The 18865-nt window shown below is 38.8% G+C and overlaps 1 protein-coding gene across 7 annotated transcripts in view; it reads right to left on the bottom strand.

Moving 5' to 3' along the window:
- Positions 1–177: 177 nt before the first annotated feature.
- The window catches only part of frmd3 (FERM domain containing 3), a 41303-nt gene continuing 22615 nt past the window's right edge, over positions 178–18865 (bottom strand). For 2 of the 7 annotated variants that reach the window (XM_055039384.1, XM_055039385.1), the window contains exons 5-16: positions 18119–18216; positions 16457–16580; positions 15401–15488; positions 13852–13940; positions 13552–13615; positions 13188–13223; positions 9627–9715; positions 8324–8398; positions 7241–7309; positions 7005–7129; positions 1462–1714; positions 178–894 (exon numbers count right to left, since the gene is read on the bottom strand). In XM_055039384.1, the coding sequence (XP_054895359.1) occupies positions 414–894; positions 1462–1714; positions 7005–7129; positions 7241–7309; positions 8324–8398; positions 9627–9715; positions 13188–13223; positions 13552–13615; positions 13852–13940; positions 15401–15488; positions 16457–16580; positions 18119–18216 (1591 nt within the window). In that variant the 3' untranslated portion in view covers positions 178–413. Of the gene's footprint in view, positions 895–1461; positions 1715–7004; positions 7130–7240; positions 7310–8323; positions 8399–9626; positions 9716–13187; positions 13290–13551; positions 13616–13851; positions 13941–15400; positions 15489–16456; positions 16581–18118; positions 18217–18865 lie in introns of all 7 variants that reach the window. The other 5 variants (XM_055039386.1, XM_055039387.1, XM_055039382.1 and 2 more) reach the window with 4 other exon arrangements.

The raw sequence follows: 18865 nt of genomic DNA, 5'->3' as shown, positions 1-18865 counted from the left end.
AGTGGAGAAGCCTTAAAATCGAAAGGAAAGTAAAAACAATAAAACTAATACATTTTTCAGTTTCCCTTCCCTCCATGACTTCACTTTCTGTTCTCAGCTAGGTCTTGCCAGAAATGTCAGTCTCATCAAGTGATTCAACTTCACAATAAAGGATTTCCCTCCCTAGTTTCAGTTTTACTAAGAGGTAAGTCGTTCTACCAATGAGGAGAAAGAACAATGCTTGTTTCCAAAGTGTTTAGCACATACTGACTCAATCCCAACAAGAAATTTTCCTTCACCTCATTGGCAGGTTGAATCGTCGACCCGAACTTTTTAAGACTCTCACAATAAATCATGTTTAGACAGACATTTGGGCCCAGCTTTTTCCTTTTTCCTTGACTCATCACTGATTTCGCTCTCTTTCTCCATCTTGCCTAGTCAGACCACAGGTTCTCCATGGCCATGCTGATCTTGCACAGAATCCAGCGTCGAAGCGGGCAGTAATACTCGTAGTGGAACTGCTCAAACTCTGGTGTCTGTCGGATCTCGTGGAGGAACGACACGTCGATGTCTGACTCCAGCAGCAGCAGCAGTGTGGGCACAGTGATAAGCAGGACCCCCATGAGCACAGCTACGAACCTGGCTACCCCCACCACCCAGGTGTTGACTCTCTCATTGGACGAGAGCAGCCGCAGGCTGTTGGCCAGGACTCCGCTCATTCGACTTCTGGCGGCCAGGCGAGTGCGTTCAAACTCGCGGTCTCGCTCCCTCTCGGCCTCCAACTGGGCCTGGATGTCGGGGTCAGCATGGAGCTCTCTCAGCAATCTAGCGGGACTCTGGACAGGACTGGAGAAGAGCTGGTTGACCCCTCCCTGACCGTCTTCCACTGGGGTGGGGAGCATGCTGGCGCAGGGGCTGGAGAGGGGAGACAAGATGTTCATGAAATCAGAAAGACCCTAAAACAAAATGCAACGAGGCAATGCATACAAGGCATGTAGACTGCTTCTACTGACACGTTAAAGAATGCTTCACTTTATGTGACAGCAGAAGTCCTAGCCTAAAAATACCACCAGATTAGTTACAAAGTGAGTTAAAGACATAAAATGGCAAAGAAAATATTTAGGTAGAGCTCAAAAGCTGTTAGCAAGATGGCCTCTCAACCTGAATAAGTTAGATGAGTTCATGCTGGATAAATGGGCTAAAATTCATTGAGCTGTTGTGAAAAGCTTGTGGAAGGATACCCAAAAACATTTGACCAGTTATAAAGGCAACAGTGGAAAACACTGAGAAAATTTGTCTATGGAGTCTCAAGAAAACACTTGACATTCTCTGTCCTTGTTGTAACAGTGAGCAAATATAAATAAAAAATGTAATTCTAACTGATCTAAAATCTGAAAGGTTTAGTCTGTTTTACTATGAATTAGAAAGATGCAAACAAATTCAAAAAATAATTATGATCCATGTTTCTGCAACTGTAAAGACCTGTATGCAAGTTCAGAGATGGTGAGTGCACCGCCGCCCTCGTCGTCTTCCTCCAATCCGTCGTCAGCTTTTGGCGTTAGGGGTGGGAGGTACGGGGTTTCCCTGGAGACACAGTGAGGCTGCAGGTCATTGATCAAAGAAGAGCTTCCTCTCTCTGCACATGATTGTTCTGTGTCGGCCCCCGCCGCCGCCGCCGCCGCTGAGGATTCGAGAGGAGACAGAGGAACTGGATCCTTCACAGCAACAACACCTGCTAAAGGACAATTACAACAACAACAAAAAAAGAAAGAAAGAAAGTCATTCATTATTCAACAAAGTTAAATATAATTTCAGACAAATGGAAATGAAATATTATCACACAGAGAAGGTGAGGCTTCACTGGATACAAATCCCCCAAATTATTGGATTGTCATGAGTAGCCCAAAAACCTAGGTAGTTTTTTTCTTTTTCTTTATGCCTGGCCTGTAAGGTAAGGATACTGGTGGCAAATCCCCATCTGAAGTCACCTTCAAAAAACACACAAACATTAGCTTTCCTATTCATCAACCACACGATGGCGCTCCTATACTACTTAAAAGCAGAACAAGCGCTGCATACAATAAAAGAAATACTGCCTAATAAAAATGAAGTAACCAGCTTTGAATTAAATGTAAAAGAAAATGAGGTCAGTTATGTAACTTGTTGATACGGAAGTGATAGACATGAAAGAGCCGCCATCTGTTTGGTTCAAAGTGCGTGTCGCAGCCGCAGGACGTTCTGTGCGGCCTGCGGACGCCAGTGGGGGAATCTTGCCGGGCATTAGTTGAGGTTGTGATCAATTCGGAGATGCTGTTTGTGGTTCTGTCTCGTCCAACTTCAGGCTCGTCCCCATCACATCATCGTCCCTTTGATGATGATGTGATGTGGACGGACAGGAGAGCAGCTGTGTGCGGATTTACTCAACTCCAAGGTGTTGACTCAATAATGAGTGAATGAATCTAAATAATGAATCTAAATACAATCTGACTAAATAAGTGATGTATGTGTTAAAAATAAAGCCAGCTGTCATCCTGCAGCAGATAAGGAAGTGGCTGGGGGGGGGGGACGTCTTGAGAAATGAGACTCAGATGATTTTACACATTCAGGAGTAAAATCGCAGCTTGTGCCGATGGATGGGAAGCTGGGGGTGACAGTAACCATAGAAACACAGCCAGAAAGAGACAACATATGTGCAAAACTCAACACATGGGAATCAGAATCAGAAATACTGTGGAAAAAAGAGGGACTCTGTTTTATTTCTTAAACCATTGATTTAAGGTGCCACTTTCACGCTCACATCTTAAATATCCTCTTATTCCATGAAGGTTGAATCCCACAATCAAAATAAACTTCTTCTTTTTTTATCTTTTTGACCCTTGAAATCTGATGCTGCATATTTCAAAGTTTGTATTGAAATAATGCACTTATTTTACTAATTCAGGAATAAAAAAGCTTATGTTTTTTTTTGTGTTAATCATGACTAAACCTTAATTTTGATAAATATACCAGAATGTAATTGCTTCATTTATTTGAGATAAACTGTGCTTTCTTTAAAGGTTAAACACTCTTCTAGGACTGAGAACTAACTTTGCAAGACTGGGACGAATTTGTTTATGAACTTTTAACAATTTGATACTTTTTGGTCCAAAATGTTTTACACAACATGCTTTATTTAGCTGACAAAGGTCTGGAAGGTTTGTGGTTTCCAGTTTGTAGAGTTTGGTCCTGCACATATCAGGTTTTCTGGTGCTTTTCTCTCAACAACACAAGCACATGATAGGTTAACTGAAAGTACTAAAGTTCATAATTATGCGGTCAAACCGCAGCGTTCAGAGTACAGGGCTATTCACTTTACAGTTCACATCATGACCAAATAATTCCTAAAATAAAAGCTCTGAGTCTAAGAATCCTCATAACTGACAGGAGGCATTGTCCTGTTTATTGTCCTTCATGCTTTGATGAAAACCTCTGCTGAGATGAGATGAAAAGCACTACAAGGTGTAAGATTCCTCTGTGGTCACCACACAAACTCCAAAATGCACACAGTGAAGGTTTTCCACTAGTTATCCAACACAAGCCTACTATTATTCATCATGCAATGTCATTTTCAGCTCCATAACATCTAAATTAGTTCATGTGGCTATTATGCCTCTGATTTACGTCAAACCATTTCTCCCTTTGTACTCGTCTTACTTTGCTCCAGCGAACCTCTCTGATGTACCGTTCTGGTTCCCGCGATCCGTCCGCCGTGCCCCACCAGCCTCACGTAAACGTCTCTTGTGGTGTGATTAGCTATCCGTAGATGGATGCTCCGCCGCGTTGTGATCTTAACCTGACATCTGGCAGTCTCGGCCACCACCACTGAGGCCGCTTGCTCCTCGAAAACCTCAATAGGTCCGACCCGTCCCGGCTCCATCCCCTCTCCCTGTGGTCTCTCTGGTATCAGGTCCACCATCAGCCCCCCTGTTTGCCCCGGACTTCCACACCTTATAGTGTCCTCTACTTTAGGGTGGTCACTAACTCTCAGCTCCAAGCTGCTTTGCAGGAATTCCCCGCCAACATCCCCACCATTCCTGTGCTCAAGAAGCTCCATGGTTCGGTTTTACAGCGAACTTCAGACTGGGCTGCCAGAAGGACTCAAACGCTAGAGACAGACGCTGCGAGACATTCACCAGACACATGCCCTCACTCATCCACAGACACAGTGGGCCCTCCTGTGAATGTCAGGGATATTAACATGTAGCGGAGGGGGCATTAGAGGCGGATCAGGTCCAAAGCTGCACTTTCTATATATAACCAAGTGGTCCTAGCTGCAGAGAAGCAGCTAATCTAGCTGTGATTACAGAGGGGCAGGCCTGACCCCGACCGCCATGGGGATCACTTTCTTTTCCTTTCTACAAGTCTGACTTTACGTGCCTCTTTTCCTCCCGAGATAAATTTGGTTCTGTGGGGAATTAGTTATAAGGCAAAGACAAACATTGTTCACTGAAATGCATCCTCCAAGCCTCTGATTAACCAGAGGTGACAACTTGTTGCATCACTCCCATGTCCTTATGATCTCTGATGGAGGTCCAAATTTATAATGCCATTGAAATAATGTATCTGAAGACCAAACTGTGACATATGAAGTTTGTCTGTGTGTATTTGAGTAAATAATTTGGTGCTTCAGACTGGAACAGGCTGCACTAGCAGGACAAGGACATCACTGACCTTGGGTCAGCTTCCTGTTCCCCCACTAATGGTTCAGATTAGTGCTCTGAATATAGATGGTGATCCTAGACCATCTTGAGGACACTTTATCCCAAAGTCCTTGCAGCAGATTCGTCAGTCAGCATCTGACAGTTTATTGGCGAGAAAGTGCTTAAAAAGGGTTACTTTAATGATACTGGCTGCAAAATTTATGATACTTTTGTGATCTGTAGTGCAAAGAAGAACGTTTTTAAATTTAGTTTTATGTTAACACTCACTCTTTATGTTAATAGACCCTCAATTTGTAGAATAACTCATGATGTGAATTAAGAGGGGTGTGAGCCCCTCAATCAAGGGTTGGATTTTGGCAAAAACTTTACACCTTTGCATAAAGTGGAATGAAAAACAGATGTGGAAGAATTTGATTTCTGTAAAACTGCTCCTGCAGCTGTTGGTTAAACATGGCAGAAATATTCTAATCATTTTCATTTGTTGATGTTCATGGAAAGATTCCTGATCCTTCTCATTCTCATCCCACTCAACAATGGACTCTATTCCTGGTGAACATCCTCGTCATCTCTCATTAATCCTTCATTAGCCTACAAACTATTCTGTTCAGTTTCTGATGTTTCTACTTTATATTCCAGTGTCTCACTTCTCCATCCCAACCTTCACTGATCCTTGACTCTGAAACTGTAAAGATGAGGATCCTCCGGATTCATGTTTGCGCTTTTCTTTTTCTTAACTCAGTTAAACTGGCTCCTATCTCCTCACTGTGACCCTCAATCAGCATTTATGAGGTAAGAGTTATCAATGTCTTCTCATTTAGTTCTCTGACTTCTCAAGGTCAACAAAACATTAGTTCACCTGCTTCCCTTTCTAATTGTCATTTATTTATAATTTTTTCCCCCACTTCCAGGCCTTTGTGACGCACATCCCTCCTAGCATTTAGCTCCTCTCTCATGTTGCCCTGTCTTGTTTCCATTCACCCTCTGCTCTCGTATAATCCCACCCTGAGCTCTTCCACACCAGTTTCCCTTCCTGTCCTATCAGCAACACTGGTAGATTAATAGATACATGCTGGAAATAGTGCAAAGTAGACATACATAATATATTTAAATTGGCCAGTGTTGAGTGCATAATTCTATGCAACAAGATGCCAAATGCTTTGTTTCCTCTCTCCGACCACATGAGTCTAAGGTAACAAGTTGTGCACAACAAGACAGGATTTGCCACCTGATAACTTAAGTTCAGTAATAAACTGTTTTTTGTTTGGGTTTTTTATTATTATTATTTATTATTTTTATCCCATTTTAGGTGAACAAAGTTGAAAAAAACTACATGTGAAGTACAAGGTTTGTTAAAGACCAAAATTGAAATACTTTAATAACACTGAAAATTCACATGGCAGATTGTTGTGGCGGATTGTTTTTATTTTAATGAAGAGCTAATTGCTTTAATATGGATCTAGGTAAATAGTGGAATCAACTTAAAATGATATTTGGTCACTTTGTTCTCATGGGATATTAGTTTTAAGAAAATCCTAAACTTTTTCTTTAGTGTTATCATTCTGGAAATGCAGCCTAATTCAGTTTTTGATGCATTTTGACCTTCCTTGTTGCTTCATGTATATATTTTCTAATCTGCCATTAGAATTAATTTGACAGTATAAAGAAATGCAGGAGAAATAAAGGAGCAAAATGGAGACAGAAACACAGGAGAAGAAACAAAGAAACACAGCATGGTAAATAAAACACAAGAATAAGTAAGTGGTAGTAAAGTAAAATACTAAGATGAGTATAATGATTCTCTTAATATAGTTGATGTATTTTACTGTCACTGAATGATGCAATCGTTTGTTATTAGTGCAGAGCCTTTGACAAACAAAATTAACAAAAACTTGCAGGCCCAGATGCTCACAGGGGCGTAAACAGACAGACTCCTTGGAGCCAAATGCATCACTTGTGATTGAGTTTTCCTTAATGATACGGTGGCAGATGTTTGCTGTGCGGCTGTGTTTCTGAGATGACAAAGAGTACATCTGACTCTGTAAGAACAACACACACACAAAGTCAGACATGCAGACACTCAGAGGCAGGGGGTGAGGGGGGATCCTCGGGGAGGATTATGGGAGGGGTATTTTTAGCGTTCTGCAATTGGAGTCTCCAGGGAGACGAGGCTGATGGAGGGAGCATCAGCTGCTCAATTAACTCTCGCTGGTTGAGAGTCACACATGAGCTTCCTCTTACACAAGGGAGGCCCAATGTGACTTTCTGAGGCGTGTTTCAGGAGGACATGAAGCTGTAGGGTGTGATGTGTACGCAGGTTCCCCCTACCGGGGTCTGCTGCCGCCTCTTCGTATTCGTTGGTGGATGGCAGTGCGGGTACCAGAGGCTCCATGTTCATGATCAGGTTTTTATGGCTCAGAGAGTTATAGCTTCGACTCTGACCAAACTGTGCTCTGAAAAATAACCCAAAAAAACACACATACATTTTCAACATGAGTTGTTGTGTTGTCCTTCAGAGCATCCAGCTGTGCAGTCATGAACAACTGGAGGTGTGTCAATCCTACCTGTGAACCTCGGGTGGATCTCGCTGAATCTTGGAGCTGGCCTCTATCACTTCCTTTGCTACTTTTCCACTGAGGAGGAGAATCATATACATCTTGATGGTTTTACTAACAAACACGTCACTTGTCTAAATACTGTATTTTTTCTTTTGCTGTGAAGCTTCTTAAAGTTACTCTCTTAAAAACACGAGACTCTAAAATGTCAAACAGCATATTAGAGTTAGAGAAAAAAAGATCTGGCTGAGATTAAGGAGGTTTCCTCAGTGTGTGGTGTGGATCATAATGAATATACTGTACGGCATTTTTCTAATTTAGCTGCAGAAACCTTCAAAGAAAATGACTAATATAGATTTGTCTTATTAGTTTTGCTGATGTTGCTAATAATTAGTGCTATTCTTAACTGTTTCATTTCAATTCCTTCTCATATTTTGTAACATTATAACCACAAACCTCAATGCAGCAGTGTTGTTGTTTCACAAAACGTGATAAATTTAGCAAGTATGAACACATTTGTGAGGCATTGCAGCCCCCATTGTTTTAAACAATGGGAGCTTAGAGGTTTGTTTCAGGGTCAGCAGGCTCCACCATCACATCTGCTCCTTTTGTGAAGACTGAGGCTAAAATAAGAGATCTGCATGGAGCAAATGTACTTGTTATACTTATGTTTTTTGCTTTCCTGTATTTCTCTATAGGGCAATTTCCGAAACAAAGCATTATCATTTGTCTGAATAAATTCTATTTCAATAGCTGAAGGAACCAAGGATCATTAGTTGCAAATTTGATCACTATTATGGGAAATTCTGAGTTTTTATTTGAATGAATAAACAGACAAAGATAACAGACAAAAGTCTGTCAAGTAACAGACAAGAAACTCAAATGATACAAGAACTTCCATAACATCAATAACCAATTTTGATGCATTAAACTAAAAAGAAATGGCTAAGATCAATATTCCTCTTATTTTTCCACACGTCTCTGGACTTCGACAATGTTCCTACCAGGCAGGAACTTTGCTTTTTTATCACGTTGTGAATATTTTTCACATTGCTCTCTAACGCCACGCCTCCGCACCGTTTTCTGTCTCACCTGTATCTGAACCTGCTGCCTTTGAAGAAGATGTTGCTGCTTGAGACGGTCTTTATCTGACTCGACTTCGCACATCTGACAGACAGACAGAGGAAGAAACAGCAGCAGACATTAAGCATAGCTTCAAATGCAATGTCACAGCCTCAGTGAACATTAGAGAATTCAGAAACTTTTTCTAAACAACTCCAACAACATGATTAGGTCTTTTAACATAGGTCATTATGTTCTTTAAGTTTTTTATTAGTAATTGTGCTTCCATTCCTCGTCTTCCAGCAGTACTTACAGAAAAATGTGGGCTAAAGTGAATATTTTTCAGTGTTTTTCATAATAAGATCAACGATCAGCAGCCTCATTTTGGCAGCCATTTCCAAACTTGATTTATTGTCATTTGATTTTGAGGTTCTGATGCTTCTCTGACATCTGAGCTGATTTTTACTCCTTCCTTCTCTCAGAGACACACTCTCTGCTTCTACTTATCCACAACCTCACTTTTGATTCCTGCTGCACTTCATTGTTTTTGTGTGAGTGGATATTAATTTATACCAGAAAAAAAATATTTATCAGGTGTAAGATGAAGCCTTACATTGTGAGAGATACGGACTTGTATACTGTGATAGTCTGGTGTGACCGAATCAGGTTTGTAAGTTTATCAAATTAAACTCTTAAAATATTCTTTCTGCAGATGTAAAGACATACTTTTCATTAAGCCCACAACAGCTATAAACAGAAAATAGTCATAATTAACAGGAATAATGGCTTGAAGACATCTGTCTGTGTATATAATTTATATGTTTCACTTTATGAAGTTGCTGAACTAATAAAAATTTCCACTAATGCTGCAATAAATATGATTTGATTTTAACATTTTAGTTGACTTTCTGATGACTCAAATACTATATTTTGTTTTGTTTAATTTCTGTGATTAATAAACTTTTATAGTTGTCCTTGACATTAAATCTAGATTTTATCTTTTACGTTTTATCTTTCTTTTTATTTGTTTGAACTTAATTGTAATACTCTTAAACATTCTCATCTATCTTTACTTCTCATTACCTTAATCACCGCTTTATCACTTTTAATCCAACACCATTTACAAATACTTTATATATTTCTATACAGTTCAGTTTTCTCCCTAATTTAGAATCATTTTCTTCTTTTGCTGTTTGACTTTTAATTTCTGCTGTTTTGTCTGTTCTAAATGTTTTCTGTTCACTCCGAGACGAATATTTACAGCAATTTTTGAAAAAATGCACATCCAGAAAATGTATATACTGTAACAATGCATTTGAGTTTGCAGACGCACTTGTAAAAGGCCTGGTTCTCCACCCCACACTTCCATAGGTGCTTACACGCTGCAGGAGTCGAGGTGTGAAATGTCAACACCAGCTTTTTCTGCACAGAAATAGAGAGTCAGAAAGAAAAAAAGAGTGAATGACTGCCCAGAGAGGCATAAATAAGGGGAAGTGCTGAACATAATGTGAGGGAGCTGCACAAAACGCTGACCCATAGATCCAAAGCTGTAAGCTTAGCAAGATTTAAGACAGATAAAGTGATTTGGCCACCGTGTTCAGCAGTAAAAAAGAGCTTGTAGCTTGCAGAGGATGGGTCTTTATGGACAGGGAGAGGGGATTTATTCCTGTAGATGTCTCGTTTTCAGGCCTGCGTGTTTGGTAACATGAGATACCAGATCAATATCGCTCAAATGCCAGGCGCACAGGGAGCGAGAGGCAGAGAGGAAACAGTGAAGCCAATATAATGGAGAGAATTACAGTAACACAATATGAGGCATACGTCAGAGCCAAATGGAAATGGTACAAATGGCTTTGATGTTTTTTTTTTTTTTTGTCCAGTCTGTTTCTTTTCCTGCACAGCTCCCTCTTTGTCATGCAGCAGGGCAGCGCCTTGCAAAAGTATTCACATCCCAACGGTTTCATTTTTACTCACATTAAAACCACAAAGCTCAGTGTACTTATTTTAATTTGTATTTGACAGACCAACATACAGTAGTGTAAAATTCTAAAGTAAAAGAAAAATGATACATGGTTCTCAAACGTTTGTAGATGTAAAAATCTGAAAGAATTGATAAGAACCAATTGAAGTTGTTGATTAGTATCAGAGTCCATTTCTGCAGTGTAACTTAAATATAAATACAGATTCTTGTGAAGGTTTGTTGGAGAACATTAAGAAACAACCAGCAATGCGACACAGCGGGGGTAGATTACAAAGCAATGTCCAAAGTTTCAAACATCTCAGAGCACTTTTCAAGCCATTGTGCAAAAAATGAAAAGATATGGCACAACTGCAAACCTACAAAGACATAGACAGCTCCACTTACACTGGCAGGCTTATAGAGCTACTTTCATCAAGTCCAAATCCAAATCCTCGCTGAACTGTGGCTGAACAATGAGTTACTGAACTGGTACATGAAGGAACACAGCAGGAAACACCATCATTTAAAATGTGCAAGAAGTTTCCTATGGATGCTCTGCTACTCTGCTGGTCGTTTTAGACAATGCTTGTCTTCACTTACATCACATCCTTTTCTAAAACATCTTTAATTTTGCATCATGTTTACATTAAGTCCCGCAAACCACTCAAACTGACATACCTGAAATTTTACAAAATAAAAAAATGTTATAAAGCCCATGTATCATTTTTAAAATCCCAATAAAATACACTGAAATTTGTAATTTTAGTGTGAGCAAATCTGAAAACACTGCAAGTGAAGGACCATTTTGCAAGGGTCTGTGTGTATTAGGTTTGTACTGTGATTCACACACATTAACATCACCAGTTACATCTCTGCTTACATGTGTGTAAAAGAGATGAGATGTTTAGAAATTATTGACGAATAATCTTTGGTCCCACTTTGGCTGAAATGCTGAAGTGCTCTAAAGGACGACCTGATGACATTTATCATGCTGATTCAACAGTTCCTATGGAGGTTTACACTGCCTTCCAATTTCAAGTTGTATAATTTAATATATTCATAATGCCCTCAATAATTATTGGTACTTCTGGTAAAGACGTACAATAAGATGAAAAAGGAATTAATCTGTAATTGCACTAACATAATTTTGCATTGAATGCATTTGAACAAATGTCATGAAGAGCAATACCCTCTTATGAAACAAAAGTATCTGAAACATTTTAACTAATATTTAAACCATTTATGAAGTTGATCAGAGTTTTGTTGAAACTTTATTTTGTAATAAACAATTTCCTGTTTCCTTAGAGTATGAAAACTATGTTGAGTGTTCATTTCTCTTAACAAATTTGGAACATTCCTTCACAGCAAAGCAGATTTTTATTTATCTTAATTTATCAGAAACCAGATCAACTAATATACATTTATCTTAAACCATCCTTTTCCTCAGAGCTGCACAGCCTTACAGTATTTAGGAAAAGTTTTTTGGTTAGGAATAAAATAAAGACTAAAATAAATAACATTCTTGTTTAATTTTACAGAACATTAAAGTCCCTGTTCTCCAGTTTTTACTGTCCATGCTACTTGAACTTGTCAGCATTGGTGAACTTGATATTAAATAAACATGTAATATTTGATGTAAGATTTTCTTACTGTCAGAACGTCCCATAGCCTAAAATCTACTGAGAAACTTTAAATGCATGTATTTAAATTATAATACTGACAATTATGCATTTATAACACTAATCATATTTACTTAGTCCTTGACAAAAGATAAGATACAAGCAATTATGAAAAGTAGGGAGTAAGTTTGCAAGTTTCAAGGATAAGTCTGAACAAATCTGTGGTTTGTTTTACATTAATATTCTTCAGATTCGCAGCTGCTGTCTTGTGTGTATTTTTGACTCTGCAGAAGATGTAAACATTTACATTTATCCAATTTAAAATGACACTGAAAAGGCTACGAGACGAGGAAGAACAGGCTTTTCAAGCACGTGTTGTATTGCTAGGGGAGTGAAAAGTTGCAATCAGCCGAAGATGGAAAACACGGGAAAAAATGATCAGTTTTGTGGAAAATCTTTGTAAAAGAACAATAAAGTAAAATACAGACATAGACACACATCCACAGACATAAAAGGAAACACTCAAAAATTAATATGTTAGGGAACATTGTTAACACAAGAAAAAAGGGAATTGATTATGCATCTTGAAGTTGCATAATCTACGGTAACTGACGATGGAGCAGTGAAGGTCATTTTGATCATATGGCCGTAAAGATTACAGGAGATAACAGAAAATAGATTTACAAATTGTTTCAAAACAGTGAAAATACAAGACAAAAATACACAAAGAACAATAAAACAACAGAAAACGCCACTCTAATCATTCTCTGAGGTGAGGGCAGGTCTGCAAGGAGAGGTGTTGTATTGAGGATTTGATGCTTGGTGCTACTGCGGTTACTTATATCTACTCACCAGTGAAGACTATGTTTTCACACAGAGAGAAAAGACAGAAACACAAAGGTAAATCTGCATCTTCAGCCCTTTGTGAGCTGCCAAACAGACAAGCAGGCACACTGACATGCTAAGCGGCGATGGAAGAGCCGATTTAAGCTGCAATGAGGAGAATATTTATGAGACTTGCTGAAACCAATCAGCTGAAAGGTAGATTACAGAGCAAGCACACTGTGGTTGCTTTGAATACAGTTTTATCAAAAATAAATGAAGCACATATGCACAGCTCTGACAATGCTGCTCCAAATCTACCATGACTCTGCAGGATGATTAACACAGAGATGAAGCACGTGTCCCAAATGTTTGGACACCTGCTGCGGTGCGATGCATGTCTCCGACGTTATTTATCTGTGATGAAATGCTTTGATTTGGACCACAGTCAAACACATAATGCGAGGGAGGAGATTAGTCGTAACACACCCACCATCCTGTTACACTGAATCCTGCCTGTTAAGGAGATCTGAAACAGCGACACACATATAGATTGTGTGTGATGGTGGACAGGATTACAAACAGTACAGTTAATCTGACAAAGATGACAGACAGGAACACGGAGGGGAAGAAGGGAGGAATAGAAAGAGAGAGAATGAGGGGCGGAGGAGAGTTCAGCAGGATTTTATCTGTTTCCAAACGATAACTGTGGCTCTAAATCACAATGGTACAGCGAGGAGATATTGATTTAACACGGTGATGAAGATGACTTGTGACAGTCAGAGAAATCCACATCATATTTGACTCCATAGTAAGAATAACTTAATGTTTTCAAAATGCGCAGGAGCTATGCTCACCTCTTTCTGGACTCCGATGACATAAAAGGTTTTGCCTTCAAACTTTAGCTTGCTTACGTCACCCCTGCAAGAACAAATCGCTGTCAGAATATTAAACATGCTCATAGTAAAACTCGTAGTGAAACTTTTGCTGCAGTTTTGTGAGAATCTAAAAAATGAATGACATACAGTTGAGCACATAACTTTTCAGTCAGTATGAAGGGCAATGCAAAAACTTATAAGTCACTTTGGGTTCGTTGTTTCTAAAACCAAAGTCAAATATTACATATGTAATTTTTCATTTCAGACCCTAGTTTTTACCATTTGAGGAGGTGAATCCTCTTGTTTCCCTGGAAAACCACAAATCCGGTGGCCGTGAAGCCCAGAAAGGCAGTCGAGCCTGTAAAGTCCTGGAAACACAAACACAACAAGGGGGAAAGCAGGGTGTCAGTGATCTCCATGAAAATGACATCTGCACAAAGTCACTTCGTAAGATGGAGAGAGACAAAATGAATGACAGCAGATCAGAACAACGCGGTTATTCTCCAATTATTTACTGTCTGAAAACATTTTGTTGTTGCTGTTTCAATATAAATCCCACTATTCCTCTCTACTGTCATGAAGAACATAAAATAGATATCAAACACAGTTCTGTCATGTTTTAATGGAATCATGATTTATGTGGATGAGCGTCTCAAACACCTGAGTAAAGTATGTGTATCTCATGTTTTACAGGAGTCTTAAAATTGTCATTATATAAAAGGGAATTTCTACAATGAGTTCAATTATTATTTTCTGTATAATAATTTTTTTTTTTTTAGTCATAACCAGATTTGTGGACTAATTTGCTTTGATATTGTTCAGTGGATCTCTTGGGTTATTAAATACTTCTGGTTTAAATTTTTTTTGTCAATGGCTCTGTTAAATATCAATCTGGGGAAAATGTTGATATGCTCAATATTTACTTGTTTATGTTTGTTTTTTTTCTATAATCTATAACCTAATTGAGTCAAAACGGTGATTACAACAAATCAGATAAAAATATGTGAAATGACTGAGGGGACATGCCAACATTAAAATATATTATTACTTATAATATTCCGGCTCCCGAAACAGTACAATTATATATTTAAGAAACTTTATTAGACATGATTATAAAAGCTAGCATGAGATGTGTTTTCAGGCCGCAAACTACAAACTCAGCAGTATTTGTTACAGATCCAGCTACAAAAAGAGCAAAAACGTCCGACTGCCTACATCAAGGATTTGTTTAGATCGATCAATAACATTATTGATTCCTGGAATGTTTCTTTTTTTGTTTGCTACAATGATAACCCCAGAGGGAAATTAAAATCCAGGAAGTAATTGGGATCTGACCTCTAGAGCCTTTTCTCATTAATTTAATTTCTGCTTCATCCTCAAAAGACTTTGAGAGAACAAAACTGGGTTTGTGTTCGGCCTTTTATCTCTTTAACTGTAAAGGTCATAAAGGCAAAATATCCATTAGTAGTAAATTACTGTGGAAATGGTAGAAAAGTAGAATTAGCCAGTTTCTTCATTTATAGTTTTATAATAAACAGAAATTGAAAAACTACTTTTGAGTCCCTAAAACTTTCTTTATATGGCAAACATATTAAACTTTTTTTATACCTGATACAAACTCACAAGTATGACTGAATTTATAGTGAGAAACAAATGGAAACATGTAAAAATTTCCAAATCAGTGTCGTTTCTTCTCCGTCAATTAACATAATTCATATAACAATACTTTTTATCATAGGGAAAACATTATTTTTTCATAAAAAATAGACTTGCAACAACTTGACCACTTTCATCTTTAAGGTGAAGTTTCACAATCCAGATTAATCACCTTGCATGGATGAGGGTCGACTCCATACGTTTCCAGGCTGTGGGCTCTTTGAAGCATATTTAACTCCGCCAAGGCTGCACACTGACCCCTAAGGGAGGAGGAGATACAACATTATCCCCATTTTATCCGTTTGATAAAATGGTGGGAGGATGTAGGACACAGTGTGTCACCTAATGGGCCTTTTCACCAATAAGTTCAACAGTTTATACAATTTCTATTTTGGTTCATGCACTCAAAATGAATAATGCCCATAAAACCCCAAATCTGTGTGTTATGGACACTGTGGATTGTTTATATCGACAAACATAACAGTCATGCTGCTTCAGATGTTACATTAGCAGACATGGAGCGGCTACAGCTCATCAATGACTCTACCAGGCACTTCCAAACAGACACAGATATAATCCATCTTTTAAAATTAACAACCACAATGTTAATCTGTGAATGCTCAAGACAATCAGGGAACTCTCACGCCCACTGGAAAACTGTGATTTCTCTTTGAATTGCCTTGACTGTGCAAATCACCTGAAGTCTCTATTGCTTAGTGTTAATCTACATGTTGTTAATCCCATCAGTCGAATCTGCTGGGGCACACAGAGCGCACAGCAAGAGGGAAATTAAGGATTTGCCTTTGATGTTCTGGAATAAAGTGTGACGGACGAGAGCCAATTCAACACAGGCATGATAAACAAACACCCCAGTGGAGAGGCTTTATATAACTGTAAAAATAATCTTGTTATGGGAAGGCATTCACTATCTAAACTTAATATCTGGCATGACTAGAAATATTAAACTGTTAATAATTTGCGAGTTTTCTTGTATTCTAGTCTAAAAGACTATTGCCTAAATAATATTTAAATTATATCAGGTTGTTTCTATTATTAGCTTAATTTTACCATCTGAAATTAAGTATCACAAAAAGAATAAGTCACTATTTTGTTGTCTGTGGAGCATTGCACCCTGTCCACACAATGAACATCTGGCTTCACAAGCATCAAGCTGAAAACACGGGCCTTGGTCCAGATAACAAGCGACCCCATCATCTTCTTTTGGTACCTGAGCTCATTTTTGTGTATTTCGATAATCTTCCTCTCCAGTTTGAGGGACTGTTTAGGGAATAGCTTGAAGTCTCTGATGTAGTCTGATGGATGCTCCTCTGGGTCATAATCTCCCAGCTCAGCTGCAAGAAAAAAAAAATGTATTTCATATTTCTGACATCTGGCAGCATTGTTTTTGTAAAATAGATCATCTTAGAGGAAAATATGGAGGCAAGTCACATAAGCTTCTCAAGTCTTACAGACTTTTTGTTGAATCCTCCTTTTGTTCTTTCTGAAGAAACTATTTACAGAAGAAGTTTGAGGCGGCATTCAGATTTGTCCCATCATGTCTCAGTTCTTGAGTGTTTGAATACATGCTCCAGATTTGAGAAACAAGTCTAGGCTGATTTTAATAACATTTATCTGGCAGCTTCCAGTTTATATACGTCAACAATAAAAGTGCTTCTTGCACCGGAACAAGAAGCACATTGTTCTTGTGAACAAAACTGTACAGCCTTGTGGTGTACCACAAGGCTGTGCAATTGAGACAATTATGTTTTGCTCGATGTGAAGTTGAAACCAGAGGTTTGCATACACTGAAAAGAAAGACACACACACCTTTGTGATTTCCTTAAATAAGTCAGAACCTTGTCTTATCGTAGGTCATGATTTCCAAAATTAGTAGTATTTGACAGAGAGTGATGTCGAATGTAATAAAAAAAACAAAAACACACTAAATTATGCCCAAAAGAGACAAGTCATTTGTTCGTCAATAAACTTGCAGCTAGAATAAAAATGACCAACATTTTATTTTGCTGTATTTAACAGTCAGTGTGCAGCTGAGGGAAAATTGCTTATTGGATTCAGAGCAAATCCCTCTCACCCACACTTATTTCTGGATCCATTCTTAATTAATAACCATAACAAAGGTTAAATGAAAAACTTGCCCAGAGTTTAATTTAACAATAATCCTCAAACTGCTCTGCAGCTCCCTAATCAACACCTTGACAAAGCGTGATGGGGACGTGTCCTCGTTAGTCAGAGCAGCCAATGATACGCTGCAGACACGCTGTGGGTTGAGATAACTGAGCGAGCCTCACTCTGCTCTCTGAGGACATGAGCCAATGAGACGATGTTAGCACAGCTCAGAGATGTGTGGATCAGCCAGGAGGCTTCATTTATATGGTAGAGCTTCCTAATCCATATCAAAGTGGCTGTAATATGACGTTTATCTGCTACTGTTAATTGAGAGAAGGAAAAAAAAAAACACATTTTTAAACCCTATTCCCAGAGGTTTACAGAGATCTCTTGGTGTTTTAAAATGAGGGATTATAAGATAAGTCTAATAACTTCAGCTGCAGCAGGTTAATGGGCAAGAACTAAATGCTTCGACAATGAAAAATTATTTCAGACAGTCCATCATTTTGGAAAATAGCTTAAGGGACATTCTGTTTTATGTACAGCATTGTCACATTTTCACTTTTGGTAATTTGTAAGGATTTGATTTTCAAGATATAAGGGTTTGCTCTTTGTAAAGATGATTAAGCTGAAACACCATGCAGAGCTGGGCACATTTCCCCCTGCTAAAGATGAGTATAATGCCTAAAACAAATAATTCTTCTAGCAGCAGCAGAGACTGCATGATCACACATGGTTTCCATGTTGCTCTGGTCCGCCTCACCCTGTACGATGCAGGCTCCCAGGTACGCCGCCTCAGCAAACGGACACAGGAGGCGGCCGTGGTAGATGTCTCTCTTCAGCTGGAGGTACAGGAGATACCTGGCAGAATACAGACGACCACAAAGCGACTCATGACCAATGAACAGAGAAAAATTATTTGATTTGCACGAAAAAATATCCTTAAAATATGCATTTATGTCTGTTTTGAATTCATCCACAGTTAACAGTTTTTCTTTCGTTTTTTTTAAAGAATTATTTAAACAGGATCCCTGCCACAGCGACACAGACCACACCGCAGAGCGGTGCTGCTGTTACTATAGAAACAGCTTCACCGCAGACGTATCCATGCTGCTAACATGCTGATTTGTCTGGTTTCACCACAGAGACAAAAAAAAAAAATGACAGCCATTCTGGAACCGGAGCCACTTGTTGCTATGGATGCAGATGAGTTTGCATGCGAGATCACATCAACCAGAGAGATGTTATCCATGAGATCCAGCCGATTCGGCTTGGACGGTGAAAAGTGGCCGAAGGACAGCATCACAGATTGAATGGAGAGATAAAAGACTGCCGCAATCTCTAAACAGTTTTATTTATAGGCTGCAGCTGCGTGCATGTATAAGCCTAAATGCAATGATGAAATTCTTCTCTGGTGGGATTCACATCAATTTCTTATTACATTTTCTGACTTTTTGTGTCAGTCTGCAGATCTTTTCAATATGCGGTGCTCTGAGCAACAAATAGTTCA

The sequence above is a fragment of the Poeciliopsis prolifica genome, unplaced genomic scaffold (assembly GCF_027474105.1).
Source record: "Poeciliopsis prolifica strain line A6 unplaced genomic scaffold, Auburn_PproV2 SCAFFOLD014, whole genome shotgun sequence".
NCBI classification, from domain to species: domain Eukaryota; kingdom Metazoa; phylum Chordata; class Actinopteri; order Cyprinodontiformes; family Poeciliidae; genus Poeciliopsis; species Poeciliopsis prolifica.
Note: the sequence above shows the minus strand (reverse complement) of the source record. Positions and strands in the feature narration are given on the sequence as shown.